This window comes from Ceratosolen solmsi, unplaced genomic scaffold (assembly GCF_000503995.2).
Source record: "Ceratosolen solmsi marchali unplaced genomic scaffold, CerSol_1.0 scaffold47, whole genome shotgun sequence".
NCBI classification, from domain to species: Eukaryota; Metazoa; Arthropoda; class Insecta; order Hymenoptera; family Agaonidae; genus Ceratosolen; species Ceratosolen solmsi.
The window spans coordinates 10,703,780-10,723,748 of NW_011948419.1; the positions used below are offsets into that span (position 1 = coordinate 10,703,780).

Consider the following 19,969-nt stretch of genomic DNA (forward strand, 5'->3'; position numbering starts at 1 on the left):
GTGATTAACCCCCCCCCCCCCCACTTGCCCACGCATTCTCCCACACAACATCGAGTGGTTTTTCTTAGTAAATTCTAAACGTTTGGTTCTTCGAGCCGGATTAGTGGAATTAATTTTAAACAAATTGCATTTGATATTCATAAATGCTTAGTTACATTTCAAGGCTCCATTTCAAATCTGTAACTAAAGCAGTATTCATGTTAGTATGTTATGTTCACACTGAAGATACGTTGACACTAAACTTAGTGTTTTACAGTATTGAAAAAGAAAATTTTCAAAGCGATATTGCAATATTGCACGAATTTCATAAGTTTTTTTTTCTTAATCATACTTTTTATAAAATCTTAATTATACTTTTTATAAAATCTTAATCATACTTTTTATAAATTTTTAATCATACTTTTTCCGTTTCTGGCTATTACTAGTACTGGTATTCTATTGAATGATATATTAGTTTATTTAACAACAAGAATATATATATTTTCCAGCACATTAAAACATTATGATTATTGATTATTATTTAAAAATAGTAACATTATTATTGTATCAAATATAAAGTTTGATAATAAAGTTTATTAGCTGTAGCTGAGAAAAGTGTGGATAAATAGGAGTAGCGCTTCTATTCAGTATTTAACAGATCTATTTTTCATGATGTTTATTGCAATTATTTTACAATTACACTATATGATTCTGCGTTGATGATGACAGTCTTTGAGACCTTGTGGCATTCCTTAGTAGATTTCACGTGGTGATAGCATACACTGAGAAGTGAGAGGTTGTAAATCTCAGGATACTCCTTAGTGTAGTGCTACTTGGTGGTGTCTGGTTGCGAGTCTCTTCTTGATGTGTTGTGGAGTAGAAGGGAAACGAATTGTTTCAATACCTCAATGTGGCACTAAGTGAGAGTGTGAGGTGGCACCGATTGATAGAGATTGCGATGGTGCCGAGCAATAGAGTGTGAGGTGGCGATTGTGGTATTGATTACCTGCAAATGCTTTGTGCGCAAATGGCTTGGTTTTTGCGGTTGGAGACAGAGAGAGTGCTCCCTCATGATGCTTGAGATTCCTTTAATCTGTAGTAGTGGAGGTCGCTACAATATTCTTCCTGCACTTTCTCCTTGCAGATGTGTTCTGCCTGAAATTCCAATTGCACAAGAAAGAGAAGAACGCATAACCCGCAGCATCGCTACAGAGCAATTACCCGCTGAGCTTTTGAAAGCTCAAAGTCAATAGAATCGAATTACAGCAATAAAGTAGCTAGTAAAAGGCTCTCCTCATCTCATTTTAATACATCTATTGAAGTAGTCTTAGAAATAAAGTAACAGGTTGATGAATTATACAAGACCTTCCACAAGGAGCCCAATTATCTTGAGTTAGCATGGCCAACAGCGTTAAAAAATCACGAATACGTCACGAAATACACGCTGCAGGGAAGAACTCAAACACTATTCGTTTGTGCGATTAACCATCAAAGAAATACGTCATAAATTAAATGAGTCAACAAAGACAACAAAAACGTCGGAAGACCTATCGCCAACAATAGGACAATCAAGCGAACTGTCCCGGCTTCCATATATTCCACTTCTCAAATTCGTAGGCGATCATTTAGCATGGCCTACGTTCCGAGATCTATTTTAATCAAAAATCCTGAAAGTCAACAAGCTCAGTGAGGTAAAAACTGCATTACCTTTGTATATATCTACGGTATCAAAACGTCCAGTTCAGTCTCATTCATCGAAAAGGAGATCGGTGAAAGCTTACCAGTTGAAGAGTCCACAAGAAGGCCCTAAGCGTAACAAGATATGCGACTACTGCCAACCGGAATATTTGGTGACCATGTGATTAAGATTCAATGAAATGCCGATTGCTGATAAAAAAGATTACGTAAGTAAACGACACCTGTGTTACAATTACTTGGGGCACCACTACATTCACATGTGCATGAGCAAACAAAATTGTACGAAAAAAGCGACATCATATCCTGCTACCTGAAGAACAAATCACAACTCCGACCCAAGCAAGTAGTAGTTCATCAACCCCCTTCAACTGAAGAGATAGTGCAATCATCACTCCACCTAGTTCATCATCTATACAACCCTGTTGGCCACTGCTTGGCCAAAAAAAAAGTTTATCATCGACGAACAACACAGAAGTTCCATATCATCTGACCACAGTTATCTATGGCACGAGAGCTGCCCATTCTTAGCAACTAGAACATCGATGTAACTGGCAGAAAACGAGGGAGAAAAATACTCTCTGGCCGTGCCATCCATCACTCATGGAAAATATAGCGATGACATCCTTGGAAATGTAGACAAGCCGCAACGGCTAACCGCAACCGCACTCCAATTGCTGAACCTCGCCGCTATTAACGCAGTCAAGAAACAGGAGTTAACAATTACATTTGACTATTGCATAGCTAAATTACTCGGATTATAGTCGAGCCCTCATGAGGATGTATTCACATTCTCGATAACAGTCTTAGTTGAAACCGACCACTTTACCAAACGACTCAGAACGCACTCTCTTAGCAGGGCCGCCACGGAATCAACACGCCTTCAGTTTAGTATGCGCATTAAACTATATATCGACAAGGAAAGGTGTTGGAAGAAGAAATCATCGGCGTAGTGATACTGCATAATTCAGTTCGAAAAATATTCAAGTGAGATGGTAGCAACCTTCATAAGAGGACTGACTCTGACCCCCACGTATAGTGCCCGAATGTACTTAGTAGCAGCAGCGAGAAATCAGCAAACTTGGCTTCTACGAGTCAGTGCAAGCAAATCCCACTCAACGCCACATCAACAGTGAAATTAGATCGCTTTATTGATGCCTCTCAATTCGTAATGGCTGTAGTCATATAGCTTGCCATCCACAACCCAAATACTACTACAGTTGCCTTTGTGTGCTCCAAGACTAAGGTAGTACCCCTCAAGCAACTCACCATCTCAAGGATGAAGTTGGCAGCAGCTCTATTGCTTTCTAAACTCATGCTGTACAGCAGAACTACACCAAACGTAAATGTAAAGGCAACATACTTATTGACAGATTCTCGGGGAACTCTCACATGGATCAAGTCGAAGAAATTCGAAAGAAGAAAAAAAAAATTCGAGAGCTAGAACGATTACCGAGAGCTAAAAGGTCTTGGAAAGTGCTTCAATCCTCGACATATTAATATAATTAGTTTATTGGTAATTCATGTAATATTTATTAATGTATTAAGAAATATAGAATAATATTCTATTATACTAATTATTATTATAAAATTGAATAAACAATTTCTGTATTTGGTTTCATTATTATAAATTATGTAATTTTAAATATCATATTGGTACTATATACATCATCATATGGTACTATCATAGGCTTGCATAGAAATAAGAATAAAATTTTTTTCTCATTTATTTAATTTGATAATATTATCAATATATTAACAAATAATTAAATTACTTTAATAAACACTTACTTCAATAAGAATATTATATATATATATATATATATATATATATATATATATAAATATCACTTTATAATCTAAGATATTTAAAGTAAATTGAATACTTACCACCAATATAAAAAGTATATAGAAAATGGTAAACTAGTTACCAAAGCTAACAGTCTCCAGTTGCGTATATAATAGGTTACACCAGCTAACATGCATAAACCAATTGTGTAAAATGTGCATGTTAATACAGTAACAAAAGAACGATAGTTCGGTCCAACTAATTCAAGAGCTAGAAGTAAATAATTATAGTAACTTCAATTTAACATTAAAATTTAGTCACTTTAATATAATTTTAATTTATTTTTAATAGAATTTATGAGTTTTAATATACTTAATATCATGTACAATCTATTAATATGAATAATAAAAGACAAAAAGAACATATTATTGGTTCATACCTTTTGCAATCAATCTATATATTAACCATTAAGTAAATAAATTATACATTATAAAATAAGTATACATATCAATTATAAAATATATTTATTGTTATCGTTCATAAATATCATCAATCAAGAACAATATATAATAAATTAATCATTATATCTTGTGTACCTTAATGTATTTATTAAAATATTATTAATATATTACTTTATGGATCACTGGTTGTTAATTCTTTTATGTAAAATTTGATTATGATTTTGAAAGTCATCCATACTTTTTAAAACACTTTATTATAAATAAATTAAAGTTAATTCAAACTATAATAGATGTTGCAAAAAATAAAGTATTAATTATTACTTCCAAAATATGTTAAACTTTGTATTTATCCATATAAGGTTATTATTTAAAATATACCTTATTAAATTTTAATACATTAGTAAAAAGTTAAATATAGATTTATGGTAACTTTTGGGTTAATTAGTTGATTATTTTAGTTCATAATATCACGTATTTTTTATTTAATGAATAAATTTTTAATTTTTCCTAAATTTACTTTTTTATTGCCACATTTTCTTTTACCTTAAATTCATATATTGGGTATACTATGAGAGATTATATGATCTTCTTATTAATTCGTTTGTTTTTATTTACATTAGATATTATGAATTAATATTAATAAGTTTTTTTGAATCATACATATATACATATTTAATAAAACGCAACAATAATATTAATTAATCATTACAACTGAAAATCTTAACTTATTTAATTTTACTTACATATAATAAATGGAATTTGATATATAGCTGGTATCGTTAATCCTACAATGGTACGTGTTACAGCCCAGCTCCAAAAATTATTCGTTACAGCTGTCAAGCAAGCACCAATGATAAGTGTACCAAGACAAATAAAAAATGATAATCGTCGTCCAAGTCTAAAATATTGTAATGATTTATCATCTATTATATTATATTATAACGACATCTTTTATTAAATAACTATTTTTTTTTTAAACTTTGTTCATTTATTATATAATATACTATTATATAATATATAATATATAAGTGTATAATATATATTTTTATATACTATATACTTTTCATCATTTAAGATTCCGTTTAAGTTAATTACAATGAGAATTTATATTTTCTTAATAATATTATTGTATATACAATAATTATATATTATTCGTAAATACTTTTACTGTCTTGTGTAAGATACATATAAATGCATACACATACAAATGAGCGATTAATATATTTTTCTTTTATTAATTTTTTCTTTTTTTCTTCTAGTTTTTGCAGCTGGATCTTTTTTTGGTTTTTATGAAGTCATATCATTGGAGGTTTAAATTATTTGAATAACAATTTTTTTGCCTATTAATGATTAAATTGCGAGCTAATTTTTTTGTTTTACTTATTTTTAACATGTAAAATATAACTCGAATATCAAATATGTAATTGTTTAAATACGAGTTCAAACATTTTTCTATTCTAACATAGTTGGTCATTATAGAATCTAAATAAAAGTACATTAGAATACTACCTACTGTTAGAAGCCATGTTATCTATTGCTTTGCACTATTTTTACATTAATTACATGAAAGCTCTGCATTGCTACTCTAGTTATTTTCTCAAGTTTCACACTACGTATGCTTTTTGTTGATTTTATCATTCAAGAATAATAATAATTATAATTATGTAAAATTATAATTCATTCTTATTTAAAAATTATAATTTCCCTTTTCTTTTCTTTTTTAATTTTATTATTTGATAATGTTGAAAAAATAGCATATGTAGCTGTAAAGAATATAATTGTTTAATTTAGTATAGTAAATTTAATTCTCAATATTGACAGTCCACTTATTAACTACAAGACAGATATAATGAATATAAAAGTAGAATACAATAATGAATACAAAATATTAAAAATGAACTAACGTCACTTTAATGAAAACTATTTTTCAGATAATTTTTTATGCCATTTTTATTACATAGTATCACATCTGTTTAACAGCTAATTAGTAGATATGTAATAAATCTGAACATCCATGAGTACTTATATATTTGCTATCCAACTTGTGTGATGAAGGAATGAAAAGGGGTGAATCATTTTAAAGTTTTACTTGGGCAATGCCTAATGCACAAATTTAGTTTTCTAAAAATTGGTTTAATTATGTATCTATTGCCACTTGATTATTCTGATAACAATCTTGTTTTAATTTTACAATATTTTAATTCTAAAAGAGATGTTTGGTTATTTATAATATTGATAATAATAATCTCATAATTAAATATATGATGTAGACAGTTATTCATTATCTAAGCAGGTTATCTCAAGGAAAAGTCAGTTCGAAACGAGCTATCCTATAGAGAAGCATCAGGTCGGCAAGCAATTTTACGCACTCGTACGAATTGGGAAGCTAGTGACCAAGTACTTGCGGACATCCACTGACCAGAAGAATATACATCAACCTTACTATTAAACCGGCGACGGGAAAACCAACCAGGCACATTTGTGTTTACCGCGTATTTTTTGTGGTCAACTTGATGTTATCACTTCACCTACTAGAGGGGCAGACGACCACGCACGCTTGTGCTTTGCCGCGTGCTTTGGTGGTAAATCACTCAACCCAGGATCAGATCTAGATATTGCATCACTGTGAGTACACTATCCGCACAACCTCATCATTCTTGCTCGCCGATGGCAATGATCGGCACAACTTCATAATTAAACGATTTCAAGAGCATCTCGTGTAGTAACACCTCCTATACAAGAAGCCGTTCAAGAAATCGTATTTTCTTGAAGATTCTACAACAGCCATATGTAAATTGTATAATAAATTATATAATTAACCAACTCTCACGACTCTTGTAGAGCCCTTCCAACTAACTCTTTCTAGTCTGCTAGGGCAGGCGGCAAGTTAAGTTATTAAAGCATTGGCAGTTCGCGCCAGGAATTACATCACTATAATTTCGAATAGCTTGGATAGCTTTAATAATTTGCCATCTGCTCTGGTAGATGCTTGAGTGGAAGTCAAGTGGAAGGGTTATAGAAAGATATAATATGTGCGAACTTCGGTAACATATAATTTATTAACAATTACATTTATAATAAGAATGGTGCTGTGCTCACACCCCTGTGTAGGACGTGTGGCCTTGAGAATGTGTATACGAACGAACATACCTGGTTTTTTATGGTTTCTTTGTGGCAGTGTAGTTTCTCGTCATTCAGTCATAACCCTTGACTGCTTGTATGTGTGTGGCACGCTTGGAAATTAGCTTTGTGTCTCGTTGATGGCTTCATTATGTTATATAACTGAGCAATTAGTGTGTGGCCGAAAACACTAACTTAATCACATAATAACTGTTAATCGATTGATACACAATAGGACTATAAGCTTGTTGAATACGCGCACGAAAAGCGAAGGCTTGACCGTTCCATGGCGGTCTTGCTGAGGGCAGACCGAGACCCGTGCCATAGCTTCTTTGTTTTACGAAGACTCATTCGAAGGATACAAATTGATGCCGTTGACATCTCAGAGCCACGGATGTTGTGTGATAGCGATGAAAGGTCAAAGTGGAAGGGATATTATAATAACTCAATATAAATATTCTGTTATTTATCCAATAACAGGGCGTTCATTAGTATTACTATTATCAATTATTGAAAAACTCATGTGTTAAATTAATGCATTTTCTATGGTAATCGTACACTAATCTAATGCAGCGTTTTCGATTTTAAAGGTTTAGTTTATGGCTCAAACTACCAATTCAATAGTTCAGTGGATTAGTCTCTAGTCCGGATAACTTTAAAGGAAATAATAAGTGACAGGGCTGAAAATATCATGTATTTAGTGTAATAATGCTTATTATTTGTTAATAATTATAATAATATTGTAATGTTATGTAGTGAGAAGATTATTCTATTGAAGTAATGAGGGTGTGTCCTTGCAGTCTAAATTGTCTTAGTTGTAATTGAGGTTATGCTGATGTAAATATCAGCTGGTGTAATCAGTCATGCTCATGTGGTAGCATGAGAAGATGGTGTTTAAATAAAAAATGTTTACTATGTGTCATAACTATTCTTGATATAGTGTTTAATGTAACTTGTTGATGTTTGATTTGATGTTGATGTTTAATGGAACTTGTTGAGTAATCAATTATGTTTAAATATTTATGGGAGCAATAAAAAGACTAGTCACACACAAGAATAATTAATTATATGCCTTCGCACCCTTGAAGGACTTAATGATATGTATTTATGGTCGATTAGTCGATATATTGTTGTTTGGCTTTGACAATGAACTTGACTTGTTGTGTCAATTGTATCGACTGGGTCAGGGAATGCACGATGACGAAGGGTTACTTCGAGAGAGCGTGCTCTATAACATGTCGACTGTTTTAGGCCTTTGCGAGGTCGAAGCATTGGTTCGACTGAGAGAATGTGAAATTGCCCGATTTATTCTTGTGCGAGGTGTGACTAGCTAATTTATTAATATAAAAAAGGTACCTTGAAAACTGCTGACAAGGTGTGTTGATTGCTGCGTAATTAAAGTCCCCTTTGATTACTATTCCATTGGCTTCACTGTAATCACTACCTAATCTGCCGATTTCTGATTCTTATGCACACGTGTATTCTTAATAGGCTGTCGAATATATAGCCACATGTCGTCTTTACAGTATACTAAAAACACTGAGCGGCAATTACAATTAAGTGAGCGCGAAGTAAGATTACAATGAGGGTCGCCACATGGTGAGCTGTGCTTAAATATGCATGCAGCGGATGCAACGCTGGCAACAGTGCCGCGGGGTGTTGTTAGACCGAAAATTCTATGCGGCGTTAAAAAACGAAGCTTCTAGAAGTTTCGTAGGTGTTCTTCCTTTATGAGATCTTATAGTATATTATAATTCAGATCGTAAAACTTGCTCGGACTTGTCGAGTTTTGTTTATAAACATTCGCCCGAGCATGCGTGCCGTGCGCCGTACAGCGTGTATGACGCACTTTGTCTAAAATTCGTGGAAACTGCGTCAATCCCGAACACAGCGTTATGGTTCGAATATGAGCGCAGAATTGTGCGAAGTTTCATTCGTCGACACTCGCGCTGTTCGTGTGAGCACGTGCGTAATTGAGGTTATAGTTGTAATGTAGCGCGACACATGTAACTGTTGTTAATTGAAAATACACTCGGGTAGTAGCGTACTGCAATAGTTATTCAGTTGGAAGTAAGAGCTTGAAAGGCTTTTACCTCGTGAAGGATACTGCTACGTGTTGCGTCTGGTATGAGCGTTGAAGGGCACGCTGAGTAGATTCATAAGCGTCAGACATTGAACTTATGTCAGGATAGACCGGCAAGACTCGCATCAGCTGGCGCGAACTTGGCGACAATTTTTGAATTATTCCGCACTGTCTATCTGAAAAGAGCCTCAATTCCTTATGATGCTTGTCGATGACTTAAACTCTGAATCTTAAATGTTAATTGATTATGGTAGTTGATACTACTTACGAAGACTAATAGTAAACTCATTATAGGGATTATCCACGTCCTTCTTGACGAGGACTGCCACTGGACACTTGTTTTCGGACTTCGAATAGGGAATATGTCTCCTGTCATTTAGGACTTGCAACAACCGTTGTCTTGAACTACGTTAAAAGGGACTTTCACTTCTTAGCTGAATAAGTACTGTATCGAGAGTGTTTAAATATTGAACATGTGCTTCTTGAATACATTTGCTGGTCATGTACTTCACTTGAATCCCATCCCTTATTTTCTGTCTAATCAGAGTGATCCTCACTTACAGGGCAAGGGGGCAGCGCCTCTTGTGGCTTCATAGTTAATTAAAGGCATAGTCGTCTCTTGGTCTTCACGACAAGAAGAGCTCTCGTTGCTTCTGACGCATCTGGAGACACTATGACAGCTTGTTGACAGGTAGAAGAGGGGGCAGTACATACCGTTTTGAATGAAGTTACCGAGCGGAGCGAATCCGTACAGATGCCTAATACGTTGGGTTTTCCCGAGTTTATTATCTTGTTTTTCCAGATGTTTTATGACATTATTGCTTGATCGTTGTCAGCAAGAAATTTTCGAAATCTAAAATGACAAATTTACGATGTTGTTTTGTCAAACGTTTTATTGGCAAAGACTGCTCTTACAATCTCGAATACTATTTTTTAAAGAAAATTGAATATAAATGTGTAACAAACTAAAATCTATATTATTAAAATTTGTTTTTCTAATTTTTTAATTTATAACATATGTTTTTGTCTCAATATTTTTATATAAAATTTAAAATAGTATTAGAATTTTATTTTTTATAATAAAGGATATTAATTTTTATTTGACTTCAATAAACATATATTAACTATTAGTTAAATTTGTTTTTAACTATTAAAAATCGATAATGATACATTTGTCCAATTAAACGTATGTTTAATTGAAAGAATTCTAAAAATAAATATGTACAAAATATATTCGATGATCCGGCTCGTTGCCCTTCCACTTGCCAGCAATACCTCCACCCAACATCTAACGTAGGTTTTTAGTATGATCCCAGACATAACTGGATGTAATATTTTGGCATAGTACAGTGATGCTATTCCCAGGGAAGTGTTTAATTATAAAATCTTACCACTTCTTCGAGTAGAGTCGCGTGTTATTTCTGCTATGAGTGCTGAATGACGCGTAGATTAGCTTGTCGACACGCGCTCCATGCGTATAGGTACGTGCTTTGGTGAGGTTAGGGTCGGCGAGGTGGGCGCAAGTGGCGCGAAGATTGATTCAAACAGATTACACTTCTGTCCGTAGCAAATGCACTTTAACCAGAGGTAATTTGAAGAAATATTTTGCCTCTCTCAACGTAGTGCATTATTGCTATTCCCTGGAAATTAAGAGGTTGTAAAGCTCATACCACTACGTCAAGAAGGCCGCGTATTGTGTCTGCTATGAGCGCTGAAAGGCGCGAGGATTGGCTTCGTGACCGTAGGACTTGTGTGATTCTCCGTGTAAATCCTTCCTCTATTTCAAGGCTCTTGTCAGGAGCACGACTCACTTATTTAGAGGAATTTATAATCCACGCTAAGGCGCAACTACTCATTATTCAAGAGTTCCCGCTTGAGAAGTCCGTCAGTAGTCTTCTCAATTGAGTAATTTTCCGTGCGCATAAGTAAGGGACGCACGCGACAAGCTCTCATCTCTTAGTGAAATTCTCTCAGTGAAGACGACATGGCACGGATCACGGCCTGCCTTAGCAGAACCGTCATGGAATATTCAATATGTTTCAACAGAGCCGCCACGGAACAACTAAGCCTTCAGTTTCGTGCGCGTATTCGACAGGTTTGAAGTTTTTCAATCAATGAATTATCAGCTATTACTCTACACAGCAACTACACTCCCCCTTATACCAGTCAGTCAGTTTGACAAAATATATATAATATAATAATTCTACCAGACTCTGTAATAATAAGCTAGCAAGCCAATAGTGAAGCCATAATCATTTGAACCATTTAAGTACGCCATAGTTAAGCAGTCAAGAGTGCTGATTGAATTACAAGAGTGATTATTAAATAAGAAGCGCACCACCCACATACTTATCATAGAATTAGATAAGACAATGAATTTTTGTGAATTTAATCGAAAGAGAAATCAAATATTAAAAGCACTTACGCGCCAGCCTCGTTCGGCCCTGATGGTGCAAATACAGCAACCGCGATAGGCACTACACAATCGCAAGGCTCCCTCGAACGAACAAGGGCATTCTTACTTGAGTCAACTAAGAGGCGATTCGCCTTCTGTAAGACTACTGTCTTCGAATGCTGATTTCCGGACGAGGCGTCGCGCCTTCTGTAAAATCATACTTGTATGTGTATAATTCAAACTCAATAAATATCATGAAAATCAATTTGTTGATTACTGAATTGCAGCATTAGCCTCCACAAGTGAAATGGTGGATACGGTCTAATCTAAACATACTGATATGTCGACCACCGGGTGACTGAAATTCCGAACAAGTTCATTATCCATTATTACGCACTAATTCAGACGATTTTCAGACTATAATCAGACATCATTTTCTTGTACTAGATGGCTACAAGTTCATTCAAAAAGTAATTTTCAACTGATTATTTGTTCCATCATAAATAAAAAATAAATGATAAAATATTATAGAACTTAATTAATAGATTATTATTCTATTAAATATATTAATACTTTATATAATTGTTCGAAATTATATTGATGTAATTCTTGGCTCGAACTGCCAATGCTTCAATAGCTTAACTTGCCGCCTGCCCAAGCAGACTACCGGGAAAGAGGTAGGTGGTGGAAGGACTCTACAAGTCGACCACAACATCAAGTTGACCACAAAAAATACGCGGTAAACACAAATGTGCCTGGTTGGTTTTCCCGTCGCCGGTTTAATAGTAAGGTTGATGTATATTCTTCTGGTCAGTGGATCTCCGCAAGTACTTTGGTCACTAGCTTACCAATTCGTACGAGTGCGTAAAGTTCCTTCCCGACCTGGTGCTTCACTACAGAATAGCCCCTTTCAAACTGAACTTTCCTTGAGATAGTCCTTGGCTACCCCCGCTAGTCGTTGCTTCAATTTTTTGATTCGGACAGCAACTTTTCGCTGCCTTATTCCCACCTTTAAGGCCGCTTGCCATGATTGCCCACTCAAGGAGCTTCTGGTCTTAGTTTTCCAATCAGAGCGCGCCGATTTTCGGCGTTGTGCTAATTGTACACGCCCTTTTCCCACTTCCGAGGAAATTAGGCATGACAAGGAGAATATCGGAAAAGCATCGCTGGCGGTTACGCCTAAAGTGGAAGAATTACCCCTCTCCGGGACTCATCGTGGTGGGGGTTGATTCATAGTCTAGCTTCTTCACCTAGCCGATGCAAGCGGCAACATTTAGCGTAATTGACAACAATGCATAGTATTATAGTAATATTATAATCGCACGTGCGACGCAGATTATCGAGTGTCGGAAGTGCCGAGTTTCGGGTTGCCATGAATTTAGAGAAATGTTTTTCACTCAATTGTTTTCAAGTAATTCTAATACTCAAAAATATACTCGTATAACCAGTCTAGTCGAGTTTGATGTTAAGTCGCAAGGCTCGTTTATTGCATTCCAAACAATTACTGTGTCTGCAGTTCAAACGCCATAAAGTGGCTGTTTACGAGAATCCAGATGTACGAACTTTTTCGAGTCTCCAGCACCCTTGGCAGGACCTTCTTCGATTTTATGTCTGTTCGATAATTCCCTTTTATAATAGCTGTTGAAAGTTTTCTAATGAATATAATTCAAGAGATTTTCTTTTCACTCTCGAACAATAATATTAATTTAATAAATAATAAATATTACAAATTGTCTTATACCATTATTAGTATAAATTATATAAAAAATATATTGTTGTATAATATGTAAATAGATTTCTTACTTTATTTTGATCATATTTGTCAAGTTAGCTGGTATTAAATTACGAAATTGAATTACGCAATAAATTTATTTTTCTTGTAGGAAAAATACAAAAAAGAAATATTTAATCTATATAAATTCATTAATAAATTGACGCAAACAAAGAATATTTGGAATATCTTAGATTTATTGGAAATAATAAATAGTGTTTTAAATTATGATTTTATGATTTAACATGGATTAAATCATTCACTAATTGATAAATTTTCTGCGAACTATATTTTTGCAGATAATCTTAATATAAATATATAAAAAATATGCTTCTAAAATAGGTTAAAAAAATTAGAAAATTGTTTTGGGCAAAAAATATTGATTTTGTAACGAATTCGAAATAATTTTTCAATCCATTTAAGTTAATACAATATCTAATATGTAATTTTCTATAAATTTCACTCAATAATATGCCTAATGTTTTATCTACCAAAGGATTGTTTCTATTCCTCGATTAATCTATTTTATCATATATTGCAGTTGTATGAAAGAAATTTATCAACTAAAAAGAATACATGACATCCATATATTAAACATAACTAGTCAATTTGTAAATCAAGATTTACATTAAAACTGAAAGTATAGGCTAGAATAATTAAAATTAATTAAAATATTATCATATAAGTTGTAGTTAATTAAAATTAATTCTTAGAAATTTTTTAATTGTCCGTTTAGTTTTTTACTTAATGCTTTATCATCACCAATTATCTGCATTCTATGAATCGCAACATATCATCCCTCCTAAATCATCTATATGCTCAAGAAAAGACTACCATTTGTCACAAATTTTCACATTAATCAAAAATTTGAATATTACTAAAATTTATAATAAATAAATACACAAGCTTACCTTATTTATAAAGAAAGGTTAAAATAATCAATATTTATACGTATGCATAAATATTTTATAGTTTCGTAAAATAAAATTCATTTAATGAAATTTATTAAATTAAATTCTTTTTATAGAATTTTTTTAAATAAAATTCATTTTATAAAATTTCTTAAATTAAAATAAATATTTACAATAATTATAAGTTTAAATAATTTTAATTTTATTTAAAATTATTTTATAATATACAAATTTCATGCTCATATCAAACTATAATTTAGAATAATTTAGATACTCTTACCTATCATTTAAATTTCCGAACATATATACACCGACTGGTCCTCCAGCGTTAAGGGCGACCAAACCCAGTGTTGGATAAATTTCATAATCACAAACTAAATCAAACTAAAATACAATAAAAATATTTAAATAACTATTTATATTAGATTTATCTATAAACAATTTTGTATATTAAAAATACAAGTTGAAAAACACAAATATACACTAGATATTAAGAATATTATAATGAAAAGAAAACTGTTCTGAAAAACATAATATTAAGTGCTTCTAATATCAGTTTCTTTATTTATTTATTTTTTTTTTTTGTAAAAGTAAGTTCTTTAATCCCTCGAGTTTTGAATATATTTGTTTATTATATATTATGCATCTGTTACAAATTATTTGACTAATTTAAAATTAGTAGTATTGAATGTAATTGCAATAATTTGTTGGTCACTTATTATATAAAGTTATTTTAAAAGTAATGTATATTAATAATAATTTATTTTGAAAAGTTATGATCTTACGAACAGAATTGTTCATTTATTAGTTTTTTATTCAATCGTTAACTTCATAATTATATATGTATATTTACATTTAATTATTTATTAATTTATATATAATAACATTAAAAATACTATAATTTAAATGATCTCGTAACATTATTTACTAAACTGGATTTACTTATTACATCAAGAAATTAAAAAATAAATAATATAGAAAATAAAATAAAAGTAAATTAAAATAATCTAAAAGTTGATTTACATTAACTCTTAAAGAATCGTTACAGTAAAATAATAAAGAGTTTTTTGAATAAAGATAAAAATTTAAATAATTTTTTACTAAGATTTGTGAAATTTTAAAATAATTATCGAAAATCTTTAAAGAGCGACATGACATTCAAGGTCAATTATTATGGTATATGTAAAAAAGTTTTATATTAATATGTTTACTAATAATTTGAATAATTGCTTATGTTATCTTTTTTAATTTTGTAAAATAAGTGACTATATTTCATATTGTAACTATGTGATATTGTTCATATATTATTAGATTAACCAACTCAGTAACACAGAACATCAAAGTTTCTATGAAAAGAGCGGACCTCGAAAAATAGAATATAGGGATGATCAATAGAATGATATGTTTTGATTAAATTAAATTTAAATTTCGTAGCGATCAGAAAATAAAATAATCGTAGTGAGATAATGTAATAATGAGAAAACAAAAAATGCTAAAAAATATTTTGAAGATGATAGACATGAAAGATAAATTACATAGAATTATTAAAGTATCAGAGAATAGAAGCAAATACAGTGCTACATGTTCAAAAATGATAATGATTCTTTAAATTATATAATCAAGACTTATTCGATTACAACCTTTTCCTTTTTAATATAATTTAACGTGTACAATTTTGCCTAGACGTTGTATCAAACTGATCTTGCATTATTAACACCAAAATGATTGTGCATTACGAACAAGGGTATTTTATGTAAGGATAAGCAGATGTATAATATTATCATTAAATTAAAACCATGTTTTTAATATTTTTTTCTATTTTCTTATGTCATTGTTTTTATTATTCTACTATTATTTTATATTATCGATATATTTTCAGAAATTTAGCTTTATTATGCAGGAGTTGATTTGTAAAATAAATTGATTCTGAAATAAAAAAATATTTATATTATTTTGGTCAAGGCTAGATAATATAACAAAATTGAATATTGCAATTTCAAATTTCTCTTGAAAATTCTTATTCTTAAAATTTTAAACATTTTTCAGTTAATTTTAATGATTAATTAAATTATCAATCATTAATGAGCAACAGTACATTTTCTAGATTGCAGATATCTAGGGTTATATTTTAATCTTATTAAATAAACGATAAAAGTATTTATAATCACTGTAAACTGTATTTTAAAAATAAATATAAAAATAAAAATTTTAAATATGTTTTTTCATGTCTTATTTATTTATTTTTATGACTGTACTTTAAACAAATTATTTTTTTATTGATTAAATATGTATCTGTTCGGGATTAGAGCAATATAGAAAAATTTAAAGATGTGAAAAGTGCAAGCTCTCGGACTCTTATATTTATAAACATTGATTCTGCGAATTCTTGTATAGTCCACTCCTTATTTTCTAGTGCCATACAATATTTCCGCATAGCAATGTCGATAAAAATTCTCGAACCTTCCAAGACAGTGTCCTTCTAGACTTTTCGAATATTCTGGAGCTTAGTTTCTGACGTCATCAAGACTTTCGGCCTAGCAACAAGACCAAGCACTGTTGCTAGCGTTGTAAGCTGCCACGCGAATATTTAAGAGCAGCTTGCCACGTACCGGGGGTCACTGTATTTTTACCAATCATTCACTCATCAGTTATTGCTCACAGTATTACTCAATAATCAGTTATCAGTCATTACTCACACAGCCACTAAACTCCGCCCTATACCAGTCAATCAGTTTACTATATACGCACATAATTGTGCCAATAATAAGCTAGTAAACCAACAGTGAAGCTATAATAATTTATAAACATTTAAGTGCGCCATAGTTAAGTAATCAAGAGTGCTGATTGTATTTCAATAGTGAATATTAAACTACAAACACACCACCTACATACTCATCACAGAATTGGGTAAGACATGAATTTTTTTTTTTTAATTAAAGAAGAAACCATATTGAAGGCGCTAGAGCGTTAGCTCTTGTGTACGGTTTTTTTTCTCGTACGGCTCTGTAGGCGTAAATGTACCTTTCGCGATAAGCATTTATTACAAGAGCATTCATTGGATCCCGAAGCTCCCGCAAACAGCTGAATGTGTACAAGCAAACACCGAGTAAAAGGGCAGATATTGGATACGTTACCATCACGTGAAAATAGATGCACTAGGCCAGGTTAGATGATATACAACTTCCAACCCAGGTATGTAGTGCTACCAACACCACGTGACAACTACCATCAAGATTCCGCAAATCTTCAGCACCATCTAAGAATCATATATATGTGTAGTCTGAAAATAAATAAAGAGAAAAAACGCCACTATACTCTTCCACTTACCAGCAATCTTCCCACCGAACATCACTGGGAAGTTTTAGTCTAATCCTAGACAGTATCAATATTATTAAAATTCAAATAATTTCATAAAAAAAATTTATAAATAATCCTTGATTTTACTTAACAAATATAATTTATTATATTATATGTTTTTTTAAATAATTTAATAATTATATTATTTAAAACTATAAATGTACCTCAATTACAACAGATGAAGATACTTCCGATTGATTATATTCCCATCCTTTGTCACATGGTATAATTGACAAAGTATCGTTTGAAAATATTGAATCTATAGACGACGTCAATAATACATCTGTCCAATTAATATCGTATCTTGTACATTGGCTATATGTATTATTAAAATTCTAGAAATTATATGCTAAATTAAGTTAATAAATAAATTTGAGTTTAAAAATACAAATATTCAAGTAACAAATAAAAAATTGAAATTGATAAATTATTTAGTAATACTTTATTTAATTTTCACTGTATATTATATGTGAGAAAAATCTATTTGCTAATTCATTTTTTGAAGTATAACTAAAAAGTCGTTCGTTTCATAATCTAATTATTTCAGTTTCTAATATTAATTTATTAATATATATTCTGAATATCGTCAACAAGAATTATTTGTGCCAAATAAGATTTTATTAAATATTCATTAAATATGTTGGTTCTCAAATATGTAATAGAAAAACATGTGAGAATAAGAGACTCCGTTTAATAAGGCAATAAAATATCTGACAAGTAATGTCATGAAAATTGTATTTAAGACTTCAAAACTTTCCTGCTCATAATTAATTGTACTAGTGTCATAAAACATCTGGAAAACTCTAGCGGAACGTGCTCATACTCCCAGTGCAGTAGAACCTAATGGGTTTACTGCCGGGAGAACCCCAAAGTAGATTCGAAACGAATATCAGATATGCGTAAAGCATTGAGTACAAACATTTACTAAAACCCAAAACCCGTACGTGCAACAACATGCAATGACCATACGTGCGCACTCGGCCTTTAAGACAATGCTTGCATTGTTCTTGGCTATGCCACATCTGGTCGATCGTATTGAAAAATTGACCACGCACAAGCGGACCCTTCTTCTAGCCAAGTCCCAGAGAAGGATGAGGCAACCAAAGAGAGGTGACCAATGGAAAAGGCTCGCCACCTTCCGACACTTTCCCAATTAGCAAATTCGGAACTGAGCCCGGAAGGAAGTGGAAATGAAGGCGTGCATAATCTATTGTGCGACCCAAGATCAACCACTGATTGGTTAATTAATAAAGGAAGAAGGGATCCCAAGTGGAGCGGGATCAGTGAATCATTTTAAGAAGGGACTACGTAATGTACCCTCACTTACTCTTTCCAAATACTTCTTACAGTGAAGGATAAGTCACGACCAACTCTCACGGAGGAGGACCGGAGAGATGAGTCGTTTAGCTAGCTGAGTTTTAATAATAAGTTCTTTCCACTATTGTGAATTAGTGTACAGTTGAATTGATCTCATCAAGACTGGATTGCGTGGGACCTGACCACTTGTGGTCTCACTTGGAGACAAGGAAGAACTGAAGGGTTGCAACATTGCAAGGGAACGTAATAACAAGCCATCGAAGAGAGACTGGAAAATCACGATACACTGCAAGTAAGTCCTTACAGCTAGTACTCATTCTTGATTTCTCGGCTTATGTAGAAGACGGACGGATAAAGTCCAACTACGGAAGCTTCCCGGACATACTCTTGAACAAGACCAGCTATAAACGCCACATTGGCTTCGCAATCCCTCCAACTGCAAGTTGTTCCAGCCACAGATGGCGCACAGCTTCGCATAACCTCCATCTCGGCTCTCTTACGACCGATATTTAAAGGCAACTACACACGTGTTAAGATAAACACAATGGCATTCCAGTGTTCGATCAGAGCACTACAATCATGATAACCTCTTAGCGATAATATTCAATAGATTATAACCTGCTTCATTCATAGTAAATATATTTCAACACCACAAGATTATCAAGAAATATAAAGTTCGTCTGTAATTCACCCTTTTGTAAATCAATTCAAATAAATAGAAATAATAAAGACATGTGTTAATTATTAATCAGTGCATTCACCCTTTACTTGCCCGGCAACCCCACATAACATCTAGTGGGTTTTATTGTTCTAAGTTAATTATTGCACGTTTGGCTGACTAGTCAAATTGTGGGATTATTTTCCGAACAACGATCATTCCCAAATTCTTTGTACATGTAGAGGACATCAGTGGTTACAAATATCCTAAAGTACGAGTGATTGCAGTCATAAATTTCCGAATAATTTAAGGTAATAGCATAGGATTTGGGCATCAAATAATGGTGATCTAATAGCCCGATTCCTCCCAAATTATTTGTACATGTAGAGGACATCAGTGGCTACAAATATACTAAAGTACGAGTGATTTCAGT

At 32.4% G+C, this 19,969-nt stretch overlaps 1 protein-coding gene across 1 annotated transcript in view; it reads right to left on the reverse strand.

Annotated features, from left to right (window-relative positions):
* CarT (Carcinine transporter) overlaps window positions 1-19,969 on the reverse strand; it is a 59,916-nt gene that overhangs the window by 18,202 nt on the left and 21,745 nt on the right. The window contains exons 3-6 of the mRNA XM_011497866.1: window positions 17,726-17,896; window positions 14,485-14,588; window positions 4,668-4,822; window positions 3,565-3,733 (exon numbers count right to left, since the gene is read on the reverse strand). Coding sequence (XP_011496168.1) covers window positions 3,565-3,733; window positions 4,668-4,822; window positions 14,485-14,588; window positions 17,726-17,896 — 599 coding nt within the window. The remainder of the gene's footprint in view (window positions 1-3,564; window positions 3,734-4,667; window positions 4,823-14,484; window positions 14,589-17,725; window positions 17,897-19,969) is intronic.